Consider the following 27120-nt stretch of genomic DNA (forward strand, 5'->3'; position numbering starts at 1 on the left):
TGATGAGAGGCTGCATGAGATCACTCAGAGACCAAGCAGAGTCACTCCCTCATTTTCACCAGCACTTCAGCAAACATCATCTCAGCTTTCCTGTGCCTTGAGACTCATTCTGGTCAGTGCCCATTCCAGAGCAAAATAAAACATGTTGGATAGGGACAGAAGAGCTGACAGCAAAAGTTATGAAAATTGCTGTCTCACCTCAATTGCTGCCACTGCTTTGGAAGAAGATTTCCAGTCTGGTGTGATTACACAAGACTGCATCCTGACCCATGTCTTAAAATAAAACATTGATGGGAAAAGCACAGAAATCTGTTCCTTTTCCTGATTTTATTGGGATAGAGTGTCTGCACAATGTGAAGATAATGCCCATAAAAAATACCTGTGACAAATCTGTATGGCTGTGTCATAATCACCTAATCTGAGCTGTTGTACCATGATATCATCAGAGCTATGAAAAGAGGTGAGGTGGCAGCTGCAAAGTAAAAAGAGTTTCTGACAGCTGGAAAGCATCCAGTCTTTGCTGCTGGAAAGATCTGAGAGAAATCTATTCACTGTCAGTGTCATGGATTTCATGGGTAGCCCAGAGTTTAACTTCCCCACCTCAGCTGATGATCCTGCTGTGGCAAGAGGCACAGGCTTGCTGGATGTCTTGTACACAAAGGGAGCTTTTAAATGTGTTTGCTCAAACAGGCCTCATCACCACCTGCCCTCTAATGCTCACTTTCAGCTACTTAAGCTGTTCTTAGAGATTGCTGGTAAACATGCTGCTAATAGATGGCCTTGTACAGTCACTACCAAATGGACAGAAGAGCAAAGAATAAATGACAGAAAACAATTTGATACTGTCCAGGAAGACCCAAGGATCTAAAGAGCTTTTGCATTTTAACATCTGAGTCAGTAATTTAACATGATTGTAACAGAGGATTGCTGAACACAGCTGAATAGATGCAGCTCTTTGATTTTACTGTCTTCTCTCAGAGGAAGCTGGAAAATGCTATTCTTTATGATTAAAATAATACATTTCATTAGGTAAAGCTTCTTGGTTTCCTAGGTGCTTGCAGGAGCAATACATTTGAGGCTATTCTTCACAGCACCACATGCTCCTGGTGTAGCTAAAGCAGGATCTTTGAGAACCATTCCACAAAGGACTGAAAACATCAAAGTGAATCCCACAAACCCAGAGCTGGATTGCAGAATTGTACCCCAAAGGGGAAGAGCACACAAGACAGAGCACAGGCAAACACTAAATTCTAACAACTATCTGTAAAATCTCACGTGCATCAGGTACCAGCACCAGAAAATGAGAATTATTTCATTTTCACTAAAATATAAGCAAACCTCTTACCAACATAGCCAGGAGTGCCACAGGCTGTGGACATCACATCTCCTTTACCCTCCATCTTCGACAAGCCAAAGTCACTGATCATGATTTTTGACTCCTCATCCTGGCTGTAGTAAAGCAGGTTCTCAGGCTAGAAAGGAGAATAAGCAAAAGGAGTTTTGAATATGTGAGTTCAGTAACAACACCTGGTGACCAAGGCATACATTTAATACAATCCTTCATCACACCATGCACAAATATAATTTGGTTGCCCTAATTCTAAAGAGTTGTTCTTAAAACCTACATGGAGATCCTCTCCAGACTTCTGCATGGCAACAAATGGAAGACCCTGACACCCTGAGCTTTGAGCAACTTTTCTGGGCCAACAAACTCCTCCTCTGGCACCTCAAGAAAGACCCAAGGCTCATCCCTTACTTGTGAGATATGTCTGATGCATTTTCACTTCAGAGTGATGAAACAGAAGGATTCATTTGAAAGCAAGTAAATATGGTAAATCCAGGTAGTATAATAAAAAATTTTATACAGTATTTGAAAAAAGAAAAAGGAAAACAGGAGGTATTAGAGAATTTTTGTATCTTCTCCACTAGAAACAAACTGTTTTGAGAGGGGAAATGCCTTTACAGTTATCAGACTTGAAGCAAGGATATTTCAGCTAGAGCTGATTAGGAAAAAATGCTGAAGGAAAAATGTGCTATAGCACTAAGCACAGTAACTTGTTTATGGCAAGAGAAAATAAGGATCACTCCACAAAGCCCTGTGACTTTTTATACCAGAGTCAGGCAGCTGGGAGAGCCCAACCAGCCTCCATCTGCTCCAGACACCCCTGCATTCTTGTGTTCTGAGTGTGCTGCTGCTGCTACACAGCAAAGCTCAGGCTGGGGGCTGTGAGAGCCCACCTCTTCCCCTGCCTGACATCTGGGCTCATGAAAGGGTCCCACACCTGCAGCACTCAGCCTGGAGGCAATGGGCTTTGGACTTTTGGGTCTTCATCTGTAAAAGTGATGGGTACCCATTATCATCATCTTACTGCAGGGGTTCCATACTGCTGTCTCCTTATTGCAAAGGTTTCACAGCTTCTTGGTGTTTCTCATGGGCAGCTCCTCAGAGCACTGAGTCTTTCTTCTTCACAAAGCAGCCAACTGACTCCAATTCCCTTCTTAACTACCCACCCCACTCTTTTATAGCCCTCTTCTTCCCATTGCTTACAGCTGTGGCCTGTAAAGGCTGGCCTGTTCCTAATCTTTGATAATTGGCCCAGCTGCAACTCCTTAGGGGTAAGATTACTTTCTACACTATCTTTATTTTCTTAAATTCTATCCTCCTACAGGTACCCAATGTTTCTAAATGGCCTCAGTGGAGTCTATTACCCAAAGCTGGCACAAATGTTGACAAACAGCCTGCTGTGTGCTCCAGGGAATGGTGAGGAGCAGCTGCAGCCACACAACATCCTCAGACTCCCTGGGACACATCCAAGCTTGCATTTGTGAGGAGGAGAAACTGCAGTTCAGCAGCACCAGAACCCATCTGCTCTGGGGAAGGGGGGATGAAGGGGTGCTGGAGAGTGATGACCCCATTCAAGAGGTTAAAGCCATTCCTGCTCCCCAGCCCCAGCACCAAGTGCTGGCTTCATCCATGGGACATGTGGAAACATGGGACACGATGGCCATGAGAGGATCTGCAAGCCGCAGCCACAGCTGTGGGCCAGCAGGGCTGAGGTAAAAATGGAAATTATTTGGCTCCTAAAAATAAATATGCAGTTGTACCATTTATGTTCTTTCTCATGATAACTTGCAAGTCCAGTGCTTTAATTGACACTCTTGTAAGGACTACAGTTTCCTGCCATGCTCTGCCCTAGGCTGGAGTCACTCCTAATTTTTACTACAGCTCTTGTGATCTGGTGAGGGTTTGGTACACTTGGAATTAAGGGAAAAGCAGTTATTTCCTAACAATTTCTAAAAACTCACCTCAGGTTCCCACATACATTTAATAAGGTCAAGAAACCCACACATTTAAAAGTCAAACTTGTTTAAAAGAATTCTGTTTCCTCAAGCTGGTTAATTCAAAAAGCATTAACAAGGTGGCTCTGTACCAAATGGAGCTGCTTGAGCCTTTCACTCCTTTTGTGCATCCTGGAGTTCCCCCAGACATCACCTGCTGCCATCTCTTCTAATCTGCTCTTGCATTACTTAGATTAGAGACTTGGAGCCCAGACATGCTTTTACCAACTACAGCAAGTCCTATTTTGGTATCTGAATAAACACATAATTACAATAAATAATTGTTATGGATGTTTCATGGGTTGAGTTTTTGTAGAGTGGATTCTTTCCCAGAGTTTCATTTTGAACCTTACAGTTATTTTGATATTTTGAAATCATAAAAAGTCTTATTATATCTCTGTTTTTCTCATCATGGTATGTTTTTGCTAACAGAAATTCACAGCAGGTGTTCCTCATATACTGCATTTTATGAGTCATTTTGACAATTGATGTGGTACTGACAAAAATCTGCAAACAAAAGAGAGAAAGAGAAAAAGAGCTACAAAATACCACTGGAGAAGGTTGGTTTGATCTAAATTCAGCTTGGCCTTATATAAACTCTGAAAGTAATTTGTACATGAATTTAATTCCCAAATCACCAGACCCCATATTTTATTACAGGAACTTTAAAATAAGATTATTTTTAAAAATGAGAGGTATAACCTGCTTTAGATTATAAATACAAGAATAACAAGACCTTGTACAATGGAATATCTGAATTAAGAGGTCTTGGACCTCACTCCAAAAATGCGGGTGGCAGAAAGAAGACTGAAGTTGTTTCCTAGAAGTTGAATTTGGGAGCAAGATGGTCATGTTAAAATACAGCACTTCCATACTGGAATTCTGTGGAGCTCTTATAAATATGAGAATGTTCCTGTGTACTTCAGTATAAGGGCAGGAAATGAACAGGAGCTGAGGGCAAGATGTGGAGACTGTAGGAGATGGAAGCCTAACCAGTGCCTCCTTGCAGGAAATCCATTATTTGGGACTGTCTGGACTGGACTGCAGAGCCTCTTGACTCTGTTAGTGTTCATTAAACCTTTTTATAAGGCTTATATAAGGCTTATAACATGTAGCCAAATTCCACTCTCTTCACAGAGGGAAAATACAAGCTCTGCCTCAACATCCAAGGAAACCCCTGTTTGGAGCGACCCTCCAAAATACAGCCAGAGATGTTATTTCCATCACTGAAGTCTTCATTTCTGGCAGTAAACTTTGGCAGAATTAACTAGCTCAGGAGCTGAACACACGGTTTGCTTTTGAAATCTGTGTATTTTTCTAGTATCTTCTGCTCATTTATTACTTAAAACACTAAAGTGCTATCAAATCCAAGCCTTTCTGCTTGTCTTAATGGCACTAAAGATACTGGAAGAAAAGAATAAAACAACAACATTTGGGGAGTTTTTATACCTGAACAGCTGAGAGGTTTAGATGTGACAATATGGTGCAGCTGAAAGGAAAATAATCTAAATATCACATTGGCACACAATGGTCCTTAGAAGAACCCTTGCTGTTAGCAAAAACACTGCTCCAAGAGATAGGAAATCACTAAACTTTCCCCCACTATTGTTACCAGTCATTATTAAGTAAAAGTAAATCTAGCACAGCAAACCTGCAAAATTCTTTTTAGCAGTGAACACACCTCAGCTGAGATGGGGTGTGGCATTCACATTCTCTGAAAAAACTCCTTCACCCAGGATTTTTCTCCTGGGAACCCGAGAAGCCTCAGAGAAAAAGGAAAACAATTCTTATCTCATTTGCTTCTCCTGTGTTGAGCTCATGTGGAATGTGTTTAGAGATTGTTTACCCACAGGTGGTTGTTTCATTGGATTCTGCTGTGAGCTGTTTTCACTCTTTGGCCAATCAGGGCCAAGCTGTGTTGGGGCTCTGAAAAGAGTCAGGAGTTTTCATTATTATCTTTTCTGTATTCTTTAGTATAGTATAGTATACTAAAGAATACAGAAATTAAAATAATACTATATCTAGTATTCTTTAATATAATATAGTATTGTAAAGTAATAAATCAGCCTTCTGAGAACATGGAGTCAGATGCATCATTCCTGCCTTCACTGGGACATTCCCTGCAAATACAATAATGGGGTTTCTGCCTTAATGTAACATTTTGGGTCTTAATAGCTTTTCCTCAAATCCTACGTGCAAAGCTCCCACTCTAAGTGCCCTGACTGCAGAGTCCTCATTGAAACCAGTCCCATGGGTGCTGGAACCCAGGGCACAGGGAATATCTGCCTGTCCTGAGAAGTCCTGATCCCCAGGAGAATACTGCTTTTAACCTTCGTCCAGGGAGAAAGCTTCCATGACTTTGGGATTAATTGGAATCTACGAGTGTGTGAAATAGATAGTAGTGTAGTTTATCACAGGGTGAAAAACTTAGTGTTTTGGGGTTTTAGTATGGGCTTGAGTATTCTATAGATAGAAGACAAGATGGAGGATTGGGGGCATTGTCTGATTTCCTTCTTGTTCCTCATCGACTCCATTTTCTGCAGTGTTGGTGGCACAGAGTGATTGGTGAGAAAAAACTGCAATTCAGATGTTGCATGAACAGACAAATAATTAGGTATTGGTAGAAAGGTAGAAAGAAAATAGGTTTTAAGAGTTAATTGGACAAAATAGATTTAAAAGACCTTGAACCTGTGTGTCTTGTGACTTTTGGTGCCTTTTCTTTGTACACTACATCTGATATGTAGATGGCGTGCTGAACTTTTGATAAGAGAAAAATAAACAGCAACCTGAAGACCGAAAAATACAAAAATCCCGTTCGTCTCTATGTAAGAGCTGAAATGAGGGATGTGAGACTCCAGGGGCTCTCCAAAATGCAGTTTATTCCATCCAAGAGTTACAGCAGTCCAGGGTAGTGGGTGACAGAGCTGTGCCTACAGCTGTCAGCTCCAGACCCTTTGGTTTTGGTTACAATGCATTATATACTTTACTTTGCTGAGCATCTTAATACAGCAGAACCAATCTATACCTTAACTTTTATCTATAGCCTATCATAACTACTGTAATTACCATATTCATGTTACTATTCTCCAATCACTAAAAGTTAGTACATTACAGTTTAAGCTAGAAGTTGTTTTTCAGTTTTCTTGCAGTGGAAAATTCTGAGACCTTTTTTCTACTTGCAACTTTGCTGACTTGTTTGCCTGTGCTCTCTTTCTGCTTGCTAAAAACATCTTCTTGTTTGAGGTGGGTTTATCCTTTGCTCAAAGTCATAAGAACGCCTTCTAACTAACACACCTTTTGCCTCCTTGGTTATCCAGTAAGACTGGCTCAGCAATTCTTTTCTTCTATATCAAAACTTGCTTCCATCTCTATTCCTTCATCAGACTCTACATTTAAAAATCTTTCTGCTAAGCACACATATCTGTGAGACTTTCTTGTCAAACTTTCATCCTTCCCAACAGTCTCTCCATACTGCCACAGAACTTTTTAGGGGTCTCCCTGTCAGGGGGATCCTTGGGGGAGGAGGTTTCCAGGAGGGTTTGGAGCATCTCTCCTGTGGTACAACCTTACTGGAACAGCCAGCCCTGAGGCACACACAATTACACAACCTTCATTGTTTGTTCTTCACAATGAACAAACTTCATGTGTTTGTTAGGCTCACACAATTACACAGCCTCCACTGACGCTGCCCAGTGGCCAGAGGGGTGCTGTGGCTGTACCTTGAGGTCCCTGTGCACGATGCCCATGCGGTGCAGGTAGTACACAGCGTCCAGGACCTGCCTGATCAGCGTGCTGGCGTCCTTCTCCGTGTAGAAGCCCTTCTCCACAATGCGGTCAAAGAGCTCTCCCCCAGACACTCTGGAAAACACAACAGGAAGTAGAAGAGTGAGGACGTGCTTTGTAAAGCCCTTTCTGTATCATTAAAGGGTGGTCAAGGCCATGCACTGGACACAGGCAGCCAGAGCAGATCTGCCTGTGGCTCTGGGGCTCCCCCACGATGCATCCCAAGGAGGGCCACAAGGATGGGGAAGGGTCTGGAAGGGAAGTTTTATGTGTAGGGGCTGAAGTCACTTGGTCTGGACAGCCTGGAAGGGAGACCCCATTGTGCTCTTCAACATCCTCATGAGGGGCAGTGGAGGGACAGGCACTGGTCACTTCTCTGGTGCCCAGTGACAGGAGCCAAGGGAATGGCCTGAAGCTGAGTCAGGGGAGGTTTAAGTTGCATATCAGAAAAAGGTTCTTCATCCAGAGGGTGGCTGGGCACTGGAAGAGGCTCCCCAGGGAAGTGGTCACAGCACTGAGCCTGACAGAGTCCAAAATCATGTGGACAATGCTCTCAGGCCCAGGGTGTGATTGGGGTGTCCTGTGCAGGGCCAGTTGGACTCAATGATCCTCACGGGTCCCTTCCAACCCAGCATATCCTATGGTTCTATGAATTGAGTTTGATTTTCTCCAAGGACTGGTCAGGCTAGAATGGAAAACCCATCACACATCAGGAGGTGGCCAAAGACTCTCTAGCACTTGCAGAGGAAATCACAATCAAGAGACAGGGAAGCAGACCCTGCTTTCCCTGCTGTCCCACCCCAGAGAACTTTGCATAGGCAGTTCCATCTGCTGGTGCTGGCCCACTCAGGCTGTAAAGCTCCCCATTTTTATGATCCCTTGGGGTTCACTTTTCACTCCACTGACCAAGGCTTGGGGTTTGCCCTGGAGGAATGGTCCCATTCTTTCCCCACTAGGGAGTGAAATGCATTCAGGAGTCGTTGCCACTACCTATAGAGAATTATTTGATTAAAGTAGCCTGCACCTCTGACAATTTTAAATGCTCTCAGAGGTCCCCTTCTTTATTCACACATGCATGATCATTTATCTGCAGCCACAATCTCTTTAGGCAGAGCACAGCCTCTGCCGGGCACTGGTAGGAGACAGTTATTGATGAGGAACACAGATTATCAGTGCAATTCATCACCAGATGACACAAATGAGGAAAGGATTCCACAACTCAAAGAGGAAAGAAAATAAAACCTTGACATCCCACTATTTAATGTCTGCCATACTGCACTTTTTCCCTGCCTTGCTAGAAATAACACGTTCTGAACCCAATTTTAAATAAAGAATGGCACATTAAAACTCCCTGGAGGAGTATCTGAGGAAACAAAAGAGGAAAGAAATGTCTGAGTAATTGAAATAATAAAACTGTCAGCAAAAAACTGCCCTACTAGGGTAAATAAAATATTTCCATTTTAGCAAGCAAAACCTATTAAAAAATAAAATGTATGTGAAATGTTTCTTCAGCAAGTTGCACCACTTAGCATATCATAAATAGCACAGTAAAACTTTCTTTAAAAACAAACCTAATAAAGGGAAAATAACAAATGATTACAGTCATTAAATGCATATGGACTGAGAGCTTGCCATTACACAAACACTAGGTAATTCAGCCACTCCAGGCAATAATCTGCTTGAATAATAACATGAAGTCACTTCCTAGGGAAGTTTGGAGCCTGAATGGGAGAGAATGCTACCACTAAAAATGAACACATTCAGCTTCAAAAATGAAAAGCAACCCTGGAAACCTTAAAAGAAAGAAACCAGATAATCCTTCTATGAAGTGCTAGGCAAACAAAACAAACAGCTTACTGACACACTGGCACTATATTGAAACTGCAGGAAAGGTGAAGTTCACCCAGGGTCTGACGTCCACCAGCAGCCTGCATTAAATGCCCTAATTCTTTCCTAGTTTCTCAAAACAGGAGTTGTATTTCTCACATACACATATTTATACATACATGTGTGGAAATACACAGAGTGTTGCTCCAAGCCCCTCTTGGCCCAGCCCATCCTGTGCCCTGCCAAGGGAGAACAGACTCACCTCACCCTCACTGTTCACTGAAGGCAGATACAATTTTATTGAATATGGCTCCTATTAGCTGACTGTCTTTTTATATTTCCCTTGCAGTCCCTTTGTTTCCTGTGGATTGATTGCACTGAAAATTGAGCCCACACAGTAATTAGTATCCCAGAATACAGCATATTTCCCCATGAAAATGCAGTGTGTGCTGTTTTGCAGGTTCATACAGTTACTTTTGTTACACTCAAGCAATGACTGCTTTAGTAGATACCAATTTACACCATATGCTTTCCTGCACAGGGAAACTCTCCTTTGATTTTTGCACAGAGTATATTTCCACAAAATATTTTTCACTAAATTGACAGAATTTCCCTCCATGCCAGCTCACTCCCTGCCCCCCCTTAAGCCTCACTCTTTAATTGAAGGCTTTTCTTAGTCAGATTTAGTCCACTGGATCTACTGTACCCAGGCTCAATCTGCTTATAATTTTATTTCAACACACAGAAAATATTTGCAACCTCTTAAATGATGCACTGCAAACCAGAGCTTATCCAAACACTCAGGAGGAGCAGCTCTTACATTTGCAGGCCCTTGTTTATTGAGAATGCTGAGAGCATCCCAGGTCCATGCAGAGAGCCAAGGGTCTCGTGCTCCTATTTATTAGTGTGGCGACTCTGTGTCATGGTGCATTATAGGTTTGCACTAGAGTCTCCCTGATGTTGGCAAGGTTCCTGGCTGAGCTCCACCTCCCTGGGATGCTCTTCAACTCAGCACCCAAGGCCATGGCTACTTTCCACATGAACCTCATGTTCTTATGGCTTTTCTCCCCTAAGATAGGGTTAATCCAACCACAATGTCATTGGGAATGCTGCTCCCTGCATGGCACCCAAGGACTGACACAAGCCAGTGCTCCCACAGGAGCTGTGGGAGAGCATCTGAACTCTTAAATCAGATGTGGCCTGTTGGCTGGTCTTGATCCCAACCCCCCCTGCCCTGCTGGGATGGGACTTGGCATCTCTTCTGAGCAGACCTGGGCACTCATAAAGTGTTCCTGCAGTTTGTTCCAGTCTTTAATACTTTGGAATAATTATTTTCTTTTTAATGGCACCATCCAGCTTTGCCCTCTCCATGGCAATTTTGAGGCAGTATTGAAACTGCAGGCAGTAAGAGCAGAATTAGGTCTTTGTTTTAAAGGAATTTAAGACAGAATTTTCTGTCCAGAAAGAGAGGGTAGGAGGGATTTCTCATTAGTGGAAATTAGAGGCCTGCTCCTGTCTTGCAGCTGGCACTGGCTCATGGAGCTGGACACACAAACAGCAGCAAAAGGAACCTTTTCCCCCTGATGATTTCAATCTTGGTTCCCAGCAAAGAAAAAGTCAAGGGACAACCAGCCAAGCTCAGGTACTTGAAAAGCATTTAACTCTGGAGCAGCTCAAGTGTCACGCTGTGATCCAGGGTAGCTTCAGCCCTGCCCAGGGATTCAGAGTTGGGCAAAACTCAGCAAAGCAGCCACAACTGCCTCTTCTGTATGGATGTGCCTGCTGGGACTGCCTGATGGAACATGTCTGGCTCCAGCCCTTGGTCCTGGCTCAGCCACTGAGCTGTGGCTTTTCTCTGGTTCTCCAAGCAGCTTGGGAAAAGCCCAGCACCTGGAGAAGGAGCTGACCCAAGTGTCCCCATGGCACATGGACACCCCAGAATATGCTTTGCCTGCCTCCAGCAACAGGAAACTATTTCAAAGCAATGACCAGAAGAATAATTTCATTTAGAATTAAAAAAAAAAAATACAAGCAAACTCAGCCATAAATATGAATACTTTAACTCCTAATACATCTTTTTCCTGAGGCTACATGCCTTAAGTACATATTACTGACTAGCCACATGAAAAAAGCCAGAACAAACATTCAAGGTGAAAGGAAATAGGATTTGAGGGGAGGGGGGCAGTCACTGCCCTGGTCCTGGTGGCCACACTGTTGCTGGTACAGGCCAGGATGTATTCCATTAACACCCAGTTTGATGAGGGACAGTAGAACCCAACTTGACCATCTCATAAAAGAGATATTATCTGCAATTCCACTGGGGAAACACAGATTGCACTCTGCTTCCAGGGTTTCCTGAGATAAAAGCTTCCACATCTAGTGTTTCATTGAGGAGACTTCGGGTATTGATCATGCAGGCGATACAAATATTTCAGAGGACCTAGGCTGGTGATGGAGTTTGCAATAAATTCCTACAGTTATATTTATAATCTTTTATTTTCCTGACTGGATTTGGGGGGGTTTGCTTCTTCCCAGTTTGATGTTTAAATGCAGATCTAAACCTCTAGCACAAGCTGCCACATTGAGTGGCTCATCTTAGGACAGGTTTCAAAAAACTTTGAAAATACCAATGGTTTTGTACATGGACAAGCTACCTTGTTAACTGGGCTCTCAGTGTGTACACTGTTGGCTGAACTCCCTGCTCAGACAGTAAAAAAGGACCCTGAAAGACCTTGCAATGCTCATTAGAGGCAAAGGAGAGGTCACTCTAACAGTGACCTAATAAATACTCAGGCTCTGTTTAAGGATTGGTGTCAGTCCTTGACACCACATTTTCCGTATTTGTGCAATTTCTAATTTACAGATGTAACTTGTGAGAGACAAGGAAACTTTTCAGCATTACAGAATTCCCAGAATGACTAGGTTGGAAGAGACCCTCAAGATCATTGAGTCCAACCCATGCCCTAACACCTCAACTAAATCATGGCACTGAGTGCCACATCCAGGCTTTTCTTAAACACATAAACACATTACTATTTAAGCACATTACTATTTAAACACATAAACACATTACTATTTAAACACATTACTATTACACCTTCCCTTTACATTAACCCATTTCACCACCAGTTCATCAGGAAAGAACCAAACTGGCAAACAAAAAGAAAACAGCCCATGCTGCAGGTAAAGGGAATTATCAAACTTTTTCCAAAGCATCCCATTCCTCTGCAGCACCATGAGAAAAGCAGAAGGTGCAACGTTTCAAAGCAGTACTTTGATGAAAAATGAGAACCAAACAAAAACTCCCTTGTAATTTAAGGCCCCTAAACTCATAAACAGAAAACAAGAGCCCATCTCTCTGAATTTCTGGTGTTTTTGCCAGCAGAGTGAAACCTGCACCCTCACACTGCAGGTCACAGTACCAGGTACCTGCCAGACTGTCACCTCAGCAGGGCTGCCTGGTGGGGGACATCCACACATATGTTAGCCTTCAGGTGAATAAATACATGAATAAAAGAACAAATAAACACTGGAATTAAAAATAAGTTAGTCATATTAATGTATTCAGTTGCCCTTTCTTTCTCTTGGTGGGACTGTCTGTGTGTGCAGATCAATCCTCTCACTTCTTCACCCCTGCATCCCCCACTGTCACCAAGTGTAGGAACCCTTCTGCTTGTTTTAGGAGCTTGAAAAATAAAACCCTTTGAAATATCACTTTGACTTCTTTGCCATTTGGCAAAACACTGATGCTTCTCTTCCTCTTTTGTACTACAGGCTGGAATTGCTCTGGATCATTTACTGCTTGACAGTTTAATTGCTTTTTATCAGGAGTCTTATCGATGAACTCATCAGTGGTGGATTTACATGAAGAACCCCAGCAAAGCTACTCAGATCTTGTTGGCTTTTCCCTCCAGAAGGGTGTTCAGTCCACCTCATGCTTCCATGCAGTTCAAGCCATGATCCATTCTCCACTGGACAAGTCACCAAAGCACCATAAATCATGCTGGGTTAGAAGAGCCACCCTGCAAAGGCAGACACATCCCTAGGGATTCACTAATGCTGTTTAAACTTGCACATTAGGGAAGCTAAATAAAAAAGAGGACTGGTTTCAGAAATTGGAGCAGGAGGCCTCCCAGGACAGTATGAAAAGTAAGTTAAATATGAGCATTACCCTATAATTGTGAGCAGCTTATCTATCAGAAGTTACACATTCACAGTTTCCTACAATATAAATCAGAAACAGCACAGAACTCAGCATGAAGCTGAAGTGTGAGTGGAGATAAGGAAGACTGAAGGGGCTATTCCTGAGAAGTTCTGCCTTTGAGTATTACATTTTTCTAATGAAGGAATTCTTATTAAGACAAATAATTCAGTTCCTAAAATGTATTTTCTTTTTAATGGAGGGCTTTTCTGTTTGGCTTTAAACTTCCTCTGCATTGTGAAAAATGCATGAGAACCAGAAGGCAAACCTGGCCAATGTGCTGTTTGAAAGAGAAATTGGTCACCCCCATGTCATTGTTCAAATGAAGCAACACATAAAAGGAAAATGAGTAAACAGATTAATAGATTTTAGACCCAGAAAGGAACATTATGATTATTTAGTCTGACCTCTTGCAAATAGAAGTACGTGATGAAAATTCTCCTTGTACCAATAATCTAGAGTGTTAATCAGGCAGGGACAGATATTGCTACAGAATTACTGTATGGCCTGCAGAGATTTGCTTTATTCAGTAAATATGTCAGAAAACTGCCCTGGCTTTCTCATTTGCAGCACATCATAAAATATACAGCTTGAAAAAGGCGAGGACTTTCCTCATTATTGTATCTTTAAATCACCCAGCTTAAAATCTGCTGGCAACATAAATATATGCTGCTACCAAAGAAAGGACACAGGATTAGTTTTGGCTTATTCTTCTAGAATGCAGGTGTGTGCATATGGCAGGGAGGGATGTTAGCACCCTCTCCTTTGGTAGTGCTATTCAATGTCAGAATCATTCAGGCTGGAAAAGACCTTCAAGAACATCAAGCACAACTCTTGACCAAACACCACCATAGCCACTAAAATATATCTTGAAGGGCTACAGCAACTCCCTTTTTGAACATTTTCTGGAATGGCAACTCCACCACTTCACTGGACAGCCTGTTCCAGTGCTTGCCAATCTTTAGGCAAAGAAAAGTTTGCTCATATCCAACCCAAACCTTCCCTGGTGCAACATGAGGCCATTTCATCTTGTCCTGTCAAGAGTTTCCTGGGAGAAGAGATCCCACCTCATTACAACCTCCTTCCAGGTTCTGTAGAGAAAATGCAAAGCAACATTGCCACAGTATTTATTCTGGTTTTTCAGCCCTTTCACCCATGTGATGATGGCTGCTCCAAAGGGCTGCTTCCCACCCTGAGCGGTTGCTTGGGAAATTATTGGGCAAAAATGCTGTGGCCATTTTCTGGACCCAACTGAGCAAACTAACTAATTTTCCTCCTGCATTAAAAGTTTCATTTGACATTTGCTGAGCAGCTGCAGTGAGGTTGTGCCTTGGAGAACAGACCTTTGTTTCCACTGGGGCAAGACTCTGGAAAGCTCTGCTCAAGGGACGTAACAGAGTTTGGCAGTTAAAATCTTTGGAGACAGCACTTTCCTACACAGAATCCCTACTGCAGAGATCTTAAAGGTCCATGATTCTTCAAGGTCAATGCTCTCTTGTTTTATTCAAAATTTTATTCCATATTCAAAGATTACTCATTATATTCAAAATTTCCCCTGGTCCTCTCAGCTGTAAAAGGTGTGACTGAACCAAAGGCAACCAAATGACAAAGGACATCAGGTTTTTAAGTCTTTTGTGATTACACTGTTCTGAGTGACAGCTTATGACAGCCCTTTAAATGCCAGCAGGCCATTTGCCCTGTCTGTGTTAGTTCCCCCAGGCAGTGGAGCATGGAGGAGATGTGGGACCTGCCAGTGACAGCAACACTCCCTCAGTGCTGCCATCATGATGAGGCACAGGAGAGAAACCAGTGCTTCCACTGAAAACACCATCATGCAGACAAACCCTGAGAAGTAATCATAGCAAAATTGCACATTTGCAGCACTCTGCTGAGGTCTGCAAACACCATGATGTGCAGAAGATGGGAACATCCTTTCTTTCACTCTTCTGAGCTCCTATAGTTTGTTTGGCACCTCCACAGGAATCAAGGAATCATGCCGGGATTAGCAAGTGGATTACTCTCAAGTGGGCTCCTTGTCATTTGAAAAAGGACCTGTGGAGGTGGTGAAACACTGGCACAGGTTCCCAGACTGGTGGTGGACCCCTGGGAACATCAAAGGTCACGTTGGACAAGGCTCTGAGCAACCTGGTGTAGGTGAAACTGTCCCTGCTCAGTGCAGAGGGTTGGGCTGGGTGACCTTTGAGGTCCCTTCCAACCCAAACTATTCCATGATTCCATGACAGAGGTTGGCACTCCAGCCTGTTTATCTTCATGGTTCTGCATCAAATGGAAAGGCAAAGCTGCAGCCCAGAAGTGGTGACTTTTATCTGTATCAGTTTGAGATCACTACATCCCTGCAAACCAGTGAAAAAACCAGCATTTTTAAAAATGTCATTAAAAATACACAGTATGTATTAAATATCTCAAAAGCATAGTTTTAAAAGAAGGAATTGAATCACTGGTTTATTCACTTCCTTCTGAGGGATATCAGTAAATCAGCCCACTCTTGCTTGTTGTGTATATATATATATATATATATATATATATATATATATATATATATATATATATATACACATATATCACAAATATATATATATGTGATCTTGTTGCCTCAATCTTTTTCACTTTGCTTCTAGGAAACAGAGAAATACAGCTCTGTAGACAAACCACTGCTCAAAATACATTTTCCAGTATCTGAAGGTTGGAACAATGTATTTCCTAATTGCTGTCTTATTCCTCCATCTCTCCATAAAACAAGTGGACAGTTAAAATCTGGAGGAGATTCCTCACCTGACAACAATTTAAAACTAGGTCATGTTTCAGCACTAATAGGTTTGGTTTATTTTCCTTTTGACTTGTTTTCCAATGGAAACCAACCTGCCTGTCCTGCCAACATTAACTAGGAAGAACAGACTTAAAAATAATTAAAACTGGTGCAACTGAAAATGGATACTGTAAATTACACAATATATAGTAAACAATTTTGAAATATAAGGTGAATGCAGCACTGAGAATTGTACTAAATAGTGGAAAGGAGCACAGGAAAGTGCAATAAAGTCACTCAGCTGGAGCTTAAACAGCCCAGATTTTCAGTGAAATACATTTAATAGAAATTTGGAGTGGTGTGAATATTCCTTTTTCTGAGACTGACTTGTTTTCCACTTGCTTTCTCACAAGTAAGTTTGCAGACAGATGTCATAAGAGAAATAGCCAATGTAAAGATAGTATTGACTAATACTTCAGTGCAGAAAGAGCTTTGAAGATCCTTATATCCCCTGTATCTCACAGAAATTCTACTTTTTTTCAGCTTATCTGTAGGATGTACAGCATTGAATCATCCCTTTGTCCTAGAGAAATACAATCCTGGAAAATTTATTTTGAAACAAAAAAAAAAAAAAAAAAAAAAAAAAAGGAGAAATGCTGCCAACTGGTCAAGATATATTGTTGCAAATATCAACTTTCCAAGTAGTTTGTAGAAACAATAAATTTTGAGCTAAATATTAAAACCAAACAGACCAACTTAACTCTAAGTTATATAGGTATCTTGTTTTATAAAGATACAGTTTATAGTTGTTGCAACAACTATATATACATTTAAAATGTCATTATTATGCTCTCCAACTTTTGAGTGCCAAGAAAGTTGCAGAGAATTGATAAAGAAACTTCAGAATTCTAATTGCTTATATTGAAGTATTTCTTAAGAAATGTACAAGTAACTCAAGTACAAGGAAAAACACATTTTATTCTATATGTACTATTTTAAAATAGACAATTTTTTAAAATATCAAGAAATACACATTGGAATTGAAATACATGTTGGAGTTATAATGGACAATTCCCTGAAATACTCTGTGGCCATGAAAAATCAAGCAGAAGGTTTAGGAGAAAAATGAGTGCAAAACAGAAAATATTTTGTCCTCCTAAACAGTCATGGAACACTCCCACTCTCAATACTTTTGACAAAGTTCATCTCACCAAATCTTGCAAGTCACTGGTGGGGGTGCTACCACACTCCTCTTGCCAACACAAGGGAAGGAGCAGGTCGAGGGTGTGAGGAGCAGAAATGTCCATTTCTGTGTTCATTTGGACAAATCCCACCTTGATGATCTTTATGAAAAGATGTTTTGGCCAAAACTATAATGAACCTTGGGGAAGTACAGAGAAGAAAAGCAAGCAGGACCAGAGAGCCTCTCTGTGAGCAGAGAGAATGTGTTTTAGAAAGAAAAGAGATGGCAGAGGAGAACACTCTACAGAATCATAGATCCACAGGAACATGGAATTATTTAGGCTGGAAAAGACCTCTAAGACCACCAAGTCTGACCATTAACCCAGCACTGCCAAGTCCACCACTAAATCACTCATGAGAAGGGTGGAGCATGGACAAGGGAAATATAAAGAATTATTTCACACCACAGATAAGAAATGGGAGACCTAATGGAATTAGCAGGTGGTGGATTTAGGACAAAAGCCTTTGTCATCTGAAGAGCCATCCTGGAACAGATGAATCTTTGGTATGACCCAATAAAACTGCACTCATGTTCTTATGTTTGCACTCACCAAATTAATTATTGAATTATTCACTCAGCTCTGTTCTGAATGTGCACACCTAAATTAAGGGAGCCTTTTGATTCATTCACTTAAAATCAAATATGACATATTCAAAGATTTTAAAGCCTTTATGATAATCTAATCTGACCCCAGACAAAACAAAGACAGTACAATTTTTGCCACTGATCCATTGCTCCTGGCTGGACAAAAGACTATCATTTAGCAGTGTAGACAGGCTTGACTTAGAAGATACCACTAATCCCTTGTCTGCTTTGTCCAGCAGTTAATTACACACACTGACTAATTACACTGAGCTTCTTTCCAATGATAATTTTGGATGTTCTGTCAGTGGCATTCTTTCAACACTGCCTGCAGACTCTTTAGCTGTATTGGAGAAACTTCACTTTATTTAGGTCTTGGTAAACTCATTCTTTTTGCTTCTATCTAAAGTTTCTCTCTGAAAAAGTTATATTCAACAGCCACCTAAGAAGGTATCCATTGAGAAGAGCTAACTAGAAGCTGAGTGATGCTCATTTCCAGTTCTCCATTTGGAATGTTAAATTACCCTGTTAAGTACTTACCTATGCATCAATAATGAACAAGCTGTTCCTGGACAGGATATTGACCAGTACTAGGAACCTGTATTTCAGAATTGAATCAAATATAACCTAAACAGAAGATACAGTTTCCAATTGCTCACTTCTCAACATCATTTAATCACTCTGCTTCATCTTGTGAGTTTATCTCACTGCTATTCAATCAAGATATTCTTGTTTTCCACAGCAAAGAGTGAATTTCTGCAATTTAGAGTGGTGTGGAGACACATCAATCTAATTTCTTACAGCTTGGATGCAATCTCAGCTAAATAAAACTTCCATGACTGTTAAGAGCAATACTAAACATTTAGCAAGTAAATTCAGTTTCAAGAGGGCACTTTGTAATGTCACTGAAAGAAGAGGAGAAACAGGTATTGAATTTGGAAACTTAAGGATTGTCCATAAATTGATTAATCTCCTGCCCAGTCCCCTCTGAAGGGGGACAGCAGACACAGGCCATGGTGAGTGAGGATGAGCCACACACAGAGCCAAACCAAACCTGTCAGAAGCAGTTTATGGCAAACACACTGGTCTAAATCCCACTGCTCCAACCCCACTGCGACCCACGACTGCTGAGCTCTGCTTGATGTGTCCCACCTGAGGCTTTCACCTATGCATGAACCAAACTTTTCACATCACCCACTCCTTCCCAGCTCCCTCCATGCACAAACCCTGTGAGTGGGCTCATGATGCTGCTTGTGCCTTGCTGAGGGGCCAGGAACAGCACAGGCTACTAAAGCTCCATGTTCATTTGCAGAGGGCCAGCTGCCCTCTCCCAGTAAGAACAGCTCATTTCCAAGCTGGGCCCTTTGCACAGATAAGGCACAGCAGGGACCAGCAGGACCTGCTGATTTATTGTGGTTTGGCTGGAGGGTGGGCAGCACAGATATTCTCTCACGGCCTTGAGGGAAGATTTATGATGTACAAAAGAGGCAGTTCCTTAAAAAAAAAAAAAAGAAAAAAGAAAAAAGAAAAAAGCATCTGGTCCTAATTCTTGATACTCTCAAAAACCCCCTCAGAATTCAGGCATGTGAAAGAGGATGGCTCATGTGATTTCTGCTCTTCAGCTGCCATGGGATGAGAGCTCCTCAAGGAAATGCTGTCCATGGCATCCCCAGGAGAGATGGGAGGAATGAGGCACCACCAGCAGCAAATGAAACAAACCTAGCCAGCAGAGAGAGCAGCCTCCAAAAATGCTGGGAAATCATGAGGGAAACCAGCTGGGCATGGAGAGGGCAGAAAGGGAGATCCTGCCAACACCCTGTGCTGGCTCAGTCTGTGTTGGCTGCCTGGCACTAAAACCAGGTACCACAGGCACAGATTTACTGCTTTTATTCTGTGCAATAGCTGAATGTACTGCCTTTAGAAGGAGATAAACTCCAACGTTCTGGGAAGGCAAGTATTTGTTAAAAGATCTATTAGGAGCAGAGCTCACAGAGAAGAAGGTTTCCAGAACATCCTACACAACACAAATGTGCCCCAGGGTTTATTTTAATAATTCTTCAATTATTGCCTTGCTGGTGTCTGTTTTAGTCCAGGCCATGGAGATGTTTCTAATGGAAATCATCAATTCATCACAGAGACAATTTCCAAGAATATAATCACAGAGATGAAAACAGACACATGCTCATACTAATAATGAGGGCTACAGAAAAAGTGGGAAGATTTTATGATTCTGTTATTTTTAATGGCAGCTATTTGCTCCCGTGTCTTAACAAACTAGGCTGGACATCTGCCAGGCATTCTGGTTTTTACTGGGACTGTCCCCTGGCCTGGGGAGAGATTTTAAATATCTATTTATACATTATTGCTCCAAGGCTACCATCTATTCTAACACTTTACATTTTCCTTGACACAGAAAATGCAAGGCTCCAGCTATTTCTTTGTTAATCAACACAAGTAGCTCCACAGTAATTTTATTTTCAAGACAGAAGAGTGAATCGATGCCAAGAAGCCAACCCTCACAGGTCATGCTCAATATTTTAGGAGTTTGTGTTACAATTGCCTTGTCTACTTCTGCAATAATTTTTAATGGATGGATTAGTGACAAGCTGTAAAAGCTTATGTTTGTAAAAAGTAAACCCATGATTGATACAACAAAGAATCAAAGTCAGCTGGGAAAATGGAGAAAAGCTTAACCAGATTGTTTCACATGCAGAAATCTGTGGGAGCTACATCCAGCACCAAAAGTCCAATACAGTGCTGTTCCAAGACTCTGTCTCACAGCAAACACCTTGTTCATCTGCTGGGGCAGGGCACAGGGATACTCCTGCCCATCCCACATGACAGGATTCTAAAAATCTTTCCCAAGAGTGGCACCCCAAAGGCAGCTCCTGGTAAGCCCCACCACCAGGCAGAGTGGGCAAAAAGTAAAGACATGGCCCTCAATCCCCTCAAGTTCCCCAGCATCCAACAGGATTATCCCAAAGCCTTAAAGAAACCTGGTTGATGCCTCCTGTTAGGCATGCTCTGTGCAAAGCTCTCCTTCAGCCCTACCCCCTGGGGATTGTAAGGGATATAATTTCCCCATGTTTCACATTTCATACTTAAACTGCCCTGTAATATCCCATTCATGAGCAGGCCCCAAGCACCAGCAGAAATACAAGCTGTGAAAGTGCATCAGCTTCAGGCTCCAGCCATGGAACTGCTTCTCCTCGCTGCCCCTGGGAGGCCCAGGGCAGGACACGGCTCCAGGAGGGAGAATTCTGCCAGCAACACTGGCCACAAAGCAGCTGTGTGGCAGCACAAGGCCTCTGGGGCCTTATCCCACTTCTGGAGCACCCAAAGGGTCGTGCTGAGCTGGCCTGAACTGCCACCCCAACAGCTCAGTACATCCCATGGGGAATCCTTGGCATGAACATTTAATTGCTGTCTACTTAACTGGTCAGTACAGGATCTGTTAAAATCCTGTGTATTCCTGCTGAAGAAGCTACATGACCTCATAGTTTCATGGATTCATTAGTGATTTAGAAAAAAAAAGTTTGTAATCTTCCTTTTCCATTTTGTAGGGACACTCCTAGGACCTGAATATCCCAATACCTCCAATCCTGCCTCCTAAGCATCTGCTGTGTATGTTAAAAAGACAGAAATGGGAAAATTAAAATCAAAACCTCCTCCTCCATCCCAAACTGATCAAACCTAAAAAATAATCTAGCAAATATAACCCTGAGATGTGTGATTTATACACTAAGAACATTAGGGAGTTAATAAAGTGGATGGACACAGGGTTTTTTTTTCTAACATGGTAGTCAAAGCACATTGCAAAAACTCATGGACAAAAATAAAATGCAGACTTTGGCTACAGGGCTCATCAGCCCTGCACAGAAATCCCAAGTGTCCAGATTTTGGCAATAGCATCTAAAAATGATGCCTGAAGAATAACACTATTTTAACTCTCTCTCTCTCTCTTTTTTTTTTTTTTTTTTTTTTTTTTTTAAGAATCTATGCCCTGTATGTGCATATAACCCATGAGAGAGCTTTTTTATGGTCCTTAATTTTGTGAAGCTGTTGCCTCCCACCACCTTGGAGCCTGCACACTGATGCACAAGTATTAGAATAAAATTTTCAGTGCATCTGCTCTTCTGCATGAGAGGGATTCAGAGACTGGAAACAGAAAAAGGTTTCAAAAGTCAGTTCTCTCAGTCCAGTCACTGCCAAGCAGGCACTGGGTCTCCCTAAGCCAATGCATTCAAGTCAGTGACCTGCTACTCTGCTGGTCCAAAGGAAGAGCCCAAATCAAAGTGCCAAGAGAGTAAACATCCACAGCTCCACGCTGTGACTGCTCTGCCATCAATCTTTGGTTGCCTGTGCACCAAGCAAAGTTTCACTAACACCAGATATGGCAAGGAAATTACAATTACTACAGTATTTATATCTGATACTCACAATATGAAAGCTACCACACAACCCCAAAATTCCCCCCAGGATTCTGGTGCCAGTGGATGGGAGGTGTGAGATATTCAGGATCACTGCGCTCCTGTACAAACACGGAGGCATGGCCAAGGCAAGAGCTTCACCTTGGGCAGCTGCCTTTAACCTTTGCTCTGCCACACATTTCCTCTGCAACCTTGGGCAAGCCAGTGAAGAATGACTCTGAAAAGGGACTTAGGTCCTTGGAGAGGGAATTAGGGTTTGGATAACCCAGGTGCTGCTGCTGCCAGCAGGTCAAGGCTGACAACTGTGAGCAGCAAAGCTCCCAGGACTTGGGGCACAAGCTCTGACCCCGTTCCAGATGTAAGAGAGGAGAATCAAGTCAATAGATCCAACACTTGGAAAGTGCCCTAAACCACAGGATGTTTTCCATACTTCCATCTGAAAATATTCCACCTCTCAGAAAATGACTGCAGGCTCCCTCAGCACCATAACACTTCCTCAGCACTGTGACTGCCAGATTGATGCCAGTGTCATGGAGCAGTAACAGGGCCCATTAAAGTGAATGTCAGTTGTTCCCTTAACCTTTGTAGGAAGACAGATTAATCCCTTCAAGAAATATGTTCATCCTGTCATGTTTTTATGAGATGGTAATCTTAGTCCACATCTTCCATAACTAAAGGAAAAGTCACCGTGCTGACTTTGGCCTTGCAGCTGGAGTGTCTGTCCCTCCAGCAGGAAAACCAGGTGTGTTTATGCAATGGAAGGAGCCATTCACTCTCATCATGTGTTACAGACCAGTATGGAAAACAGATTTCACACTGATGATTTATAAAGTGCTCTAGGCAGCCCTTAAATAATGAGTTATAGGCAGGTATGAACATCCAAAGCCACTGATGAAAAGGCTCTCCTGCTCTTGCTGTGTTATTTCTGCTGCTCTGGTTTGCAAGAGCTCAGCTCCCTGGTCCAGGTCCTCAGCCCAGTGCCAGAATTGACCTGTCTCAGTGCCACAGATGTCTGTTTTCTATTTGGCCTGTGGTATTCCCTGTGCAATATTAAAATGTCATCAATTCAGTTTAATAGGCCAAGTAAAGGCCTTAGTCAACCATTCAATAGCTAAGTAAAACATAGGGCAAATGCATATCAGGCCAGGGACTGCATTAAAAGTTTAAGGGCTCAATTAAGAGGCATCTCACTGGTGTGTTCTCAGGAGGTTAGGAAAACAGAAATGCCAAATGTTTCCCCTGTTGCAGCTGTTAAGCACCAGGCTGGAAACCCCTTGTTAAAGTGCTTTTTGTTACAGTGCTATTCCAGTACATTAAAAGAGCCTCTGTAAAATACTCCATTAAAATAAACTATTTATTGCAAAAATGGAGCTGACATTTATAAGATTTGGGGTTTTTAAATAATTGTTTTTATTGTTGTTGTGCTGCCGGGTCCTGCCTTAAGGGCCACCTGAATGCAGAGGTGCCCAACCCTCCCACAAGGCAATGCCTGAGAGCCCAGTGCTCCCAAGGCTGAAAGTTCTGACACAAAACCAGCTGAACTTGAGTTTCAGAGCTGCCCAAAACCCTATTTAAAGAGGCAGAACCAAGCTGCAATATTACAATTTTCTTCTACGGTTCAGCATCCTTAAGGACATGGTCACCCAGGAGAAAGAACACGTTAATTAATAAATGTTTTCAGATTCAAGCAGACACTGACAATATAATGGGCTGACAATTTTGTTGTAGAATTAACAACCACATCCCAAAACACCTCAGCTTGCAAGAACTGAGACATCCCTTGGGTTTGAGTACAAGAGATTCAGGTTCTGGGCCTCAAACAGATGTGTTCATCACACAGCCCTGGTGTGTTCATAATAAAACCATGGTGTGTTCATCACACAGCCGTGGTGGGCATGTCCCACACAGACACCACCACAAACCTGGCCCAGCAGGTTTGTGGCCTCAAACAGGTGTGCTCATCACACAGCCATGATGTGTTCATCACATAACCAAGGCATGCTTATCACACAACCATGATGTGTTCATCACACAGCCATGGTATGTTCATCACACAACCATGGTGTGTTCGTCACACAACCATGGTATGTTCCTCACACAACCCTGGTGTGTTCATCATAAAACCACGGTGTGCTCATCACACAACCATGGTGTGCTCATCACACAGCCATGGTGTGTTCCTCACACAACTATGGTGTGCATGCCCCTCACAGACACCACCACAAACCTGGCCCGGCAGAGCAAATGGCATTGCTGCTGCAATAAGATTGTCCCTGCAGTGTTAGACCCAACCTGGCACCCACAGGTTCCTGCACTGGACCTCTTGGGCACCCTGAGATCAAGACTCCCACAAAAGATCAGGCTGAAAAGCCATGCAGAGACTGGGAAAAAAAGCAGCAGCCCCTCAGTGGAGCAGTGAGATCACAAGACTGGGCTTGCTCCAGAGACAGACGGCACAACAATAGTCACGATTTCTGCTGCCGTCGTTATTTATAGGCACAAAAATGTAGATCATTTAGCAACTCAGAGTGAGCTGCCAAACAGAGAGAGAGACAGCAGCTGAACCCACTGCTGAACAGTCAGCCATGGTTCAGGACATTCCCTCCTGCAGCAGCAGATGCAAATGCTGCAGGCCAGCAGCTCTGGGGTGGGACGGTGCAGTTCTGCTGCATCTGGTCCATGCTGGCACATGAGCCACCAACCAAGGCAAGATGGTAAATTTCAATATCCATACTGAAAAGAGCAGTGAGGTGCTTTGAATCCCTGCAGTCAACTGGCATTTTATCCCCTGACTAAAAAGAAGCTTTGATTTTGGCCCTGAGGTCCTCAGACAACAGATGGGACTCAGCATAAAGATGTGATCCCACAAATACTCTGTGCAGAACCCCAGCTGCAGGGAAAGACAAATGCAACCACCTAGAAAAAACAAATATAAGTGATTTCAGCAGGTCCCAACACAGTGAATGGGGTATTACAGACTTGCCAGGTCTCTTCTCTGCCATGCTGCTCTGCCCTGTCACTCTGATGAAGGTTTCCTCTCCTGGTTTAGGCCACTGATGATGGTCAGAGCTTATGCACTGTGCTCCACCTCTCCTCAGATTTAGGGAGGTCACTTTGTCCCCCTGCCCTCCTCACCCCACTTGGGAAATACCCGTCCCACAGTGCTGGGGGGTTCAGACCACAAGCTGCCGCTGCCCTCATAATGAACACAACACTGAAACTGAAAATTGGGAAGAATTAACTTATTTTTTATTTTCTGTAATTTGGTACAACTGAACCCAAGCATTAATGTATTTTCAAACAACAGTCATACTGGGAATAGATCATAGGGCATAGTGCAAAAGCAGCCAGTAATTCAAACATTAATGCTTTATATTAAACAAATAAAACACTCTGACAAATGCCTCAGAGTCTACAAATTATTCTCACAACTATGCAGAACGACTTTATGTTTCAGGTTTGGGGCATTGCTTAAAATTTACTGTAGTGCTGTTTTAAAGAAAAGTCAATTTATTTCACCCAAGTGTAGATTTAAGACATCAGAGAGCCATCTGGTGGTTTGATTGCCTTCTAATTAAAATTCATCTCTCGGGCTCTTGACTTCCTCTGATGCAGAGCTAAGTTGTCTGCCCCAGAGCATAAAAGCAGAAAAATTAAGAACAGTAAGATGTGTGAAAGTAAAATTTAAGTATACAGAATTTCAGAAAATATTTTTGCCATTGATTTGTAAAAGTGAGCAGTCCACAAAGCACTGGTGATGTATTTTCTCTCTGATTTATCTTTTTCACAAGATTAGAAGTGGCATAAAGTTTCATAAAAATCATCCTATGATGTAAAAAGAAAAGTATTAAGTAAGTTTATGCTGCATTTCTAGGGAATTGATGTTTTGTTTCTTAAAAAGCTTTACTGTTTTCCCCTATGACTTCATAAATCTTAAAAGAGAACTGAATCTGTGTCTTTGGGAATACAGAAAACAAGGAAGAAAAAAAAGAAAGAGAAAAACCTCAGATACTAAAATTAAGCATTAGGCTGGTTCAGGCATTCCCCTGGCATATTTTTTTTTTCCAGGAGGGAATCAAAGCCCCATCACCAGGGTCTGGGTGGGTCCCCACTGTAGGAGCTGGTGGGGGTCCCAGGCTGGCACTGTCCCCTGGCACAGGGATCTGGAACCAGCAGAACCTGCAGCTCCCCTTCCTGCTGGACCTGACCAGCTCTGTGTCAGGAGTGCAGGAGCCTGGCTGCCAAACCCACCTTGCCCAGGGCTCAGCAGAGGAAGAACTTGATAATTTGGCTAATTAAGTTAGTACCAAGCTCATTACTGGTCAGAGACTGGAGTACAGAACAACAGGCTGCTTAGGAAGCTTTTCCCACCCTCAGGGATGGCAACAGCTGAGTGTCTTCATTATGATGGGTTTGACTGTCAACCCCTCTACTGCAGCTAAATGTAATTTGGGATGCCCAAGTCCCTCCTGGCATTTGGCCCTATCTCTCTATTCCTGCACAGCCTAGTCCTAGCTCTAGTCCTTACCTCTCTGGTGTTGTACAGATCGGCCTCTGCAAGTTTTATTCCCAGATCTGAACCTTCTAAAGGGTTCAGGCAGGGCCAGAGTGGATGTGCAATAGCACTCCTGTGACAGATCTACCCTCATGATACATCCCAGTCTGGATCAGGGTCACCACTGTCACTACTGGGGTTAAGACAAACTAATCCCTGTGCTTTGGTGGACACCAAGAAAACCCAAATTTGCCAAGTTTCAGTGGGCAAGTCTGATTAGTAACTGTGCAAACCTCTCCCTGGACCATGGAGAAGTGTTAACCAAGTGTTAACCAAGGGCAAAGATGGTGACCAGGCAGTATTTCCTCTCTGGGAGGACACAGCAGCAGATGGCATTTCCAGAAAGGGTGGCTGGAGTCACATCTGAGCTGCAGCAAAGGAACTCTGTGCTGC

The 27120-nt window shown here is 42.6% G+C and overlaps 1 protein-coding gene across 4 annotated transcripts in view; it reads right to left on the reverse strand.

Annotated features, from left to right (window-relative positions):
- CAMK1D (calcium/calmodulin dependent protein kinase ID) overlaps nt 1–27120 on the reverse strand; it is a 220500-nt gene that overhangs the window by 39832 nt on the left and 153548 nt on the right. For all 4 annotated transcript variants that reach the window (XM_071424095.1, XM_071424098.1, XM_071424096.1 and 1 more), the window contains exons 4-5: nt 7059–7197; nt 1346–1472 (exon numbers count right to left, since the gene is read on the reverse strand). In XM_071424095.1, coding sequence (XP_071280196.1) covers nt 1346–1472; nt 7059–7197 — 266 coding nt within the window. The remainder of the gene's footprint in view (nt 1–1345; nt 1473–7058; nt 7198–27120) is intronic.

The sequence above is a fragment of the Agelaius tricolor genome, unplaced genomic scaffold, assembly GCF_023055355.1.
Source record: "Agelaius tricolor isolate 1412-34295 unplaced genomic scaffold, bAgeTri1.0.p SCAF_3, whole genome shotgun sequence".
Lineage (NCBI taxonomy): Eukaryota > Metazoa > Chordata > Aves > Passeriformes > Icteridae > Agelaius > Agelaius tricolor.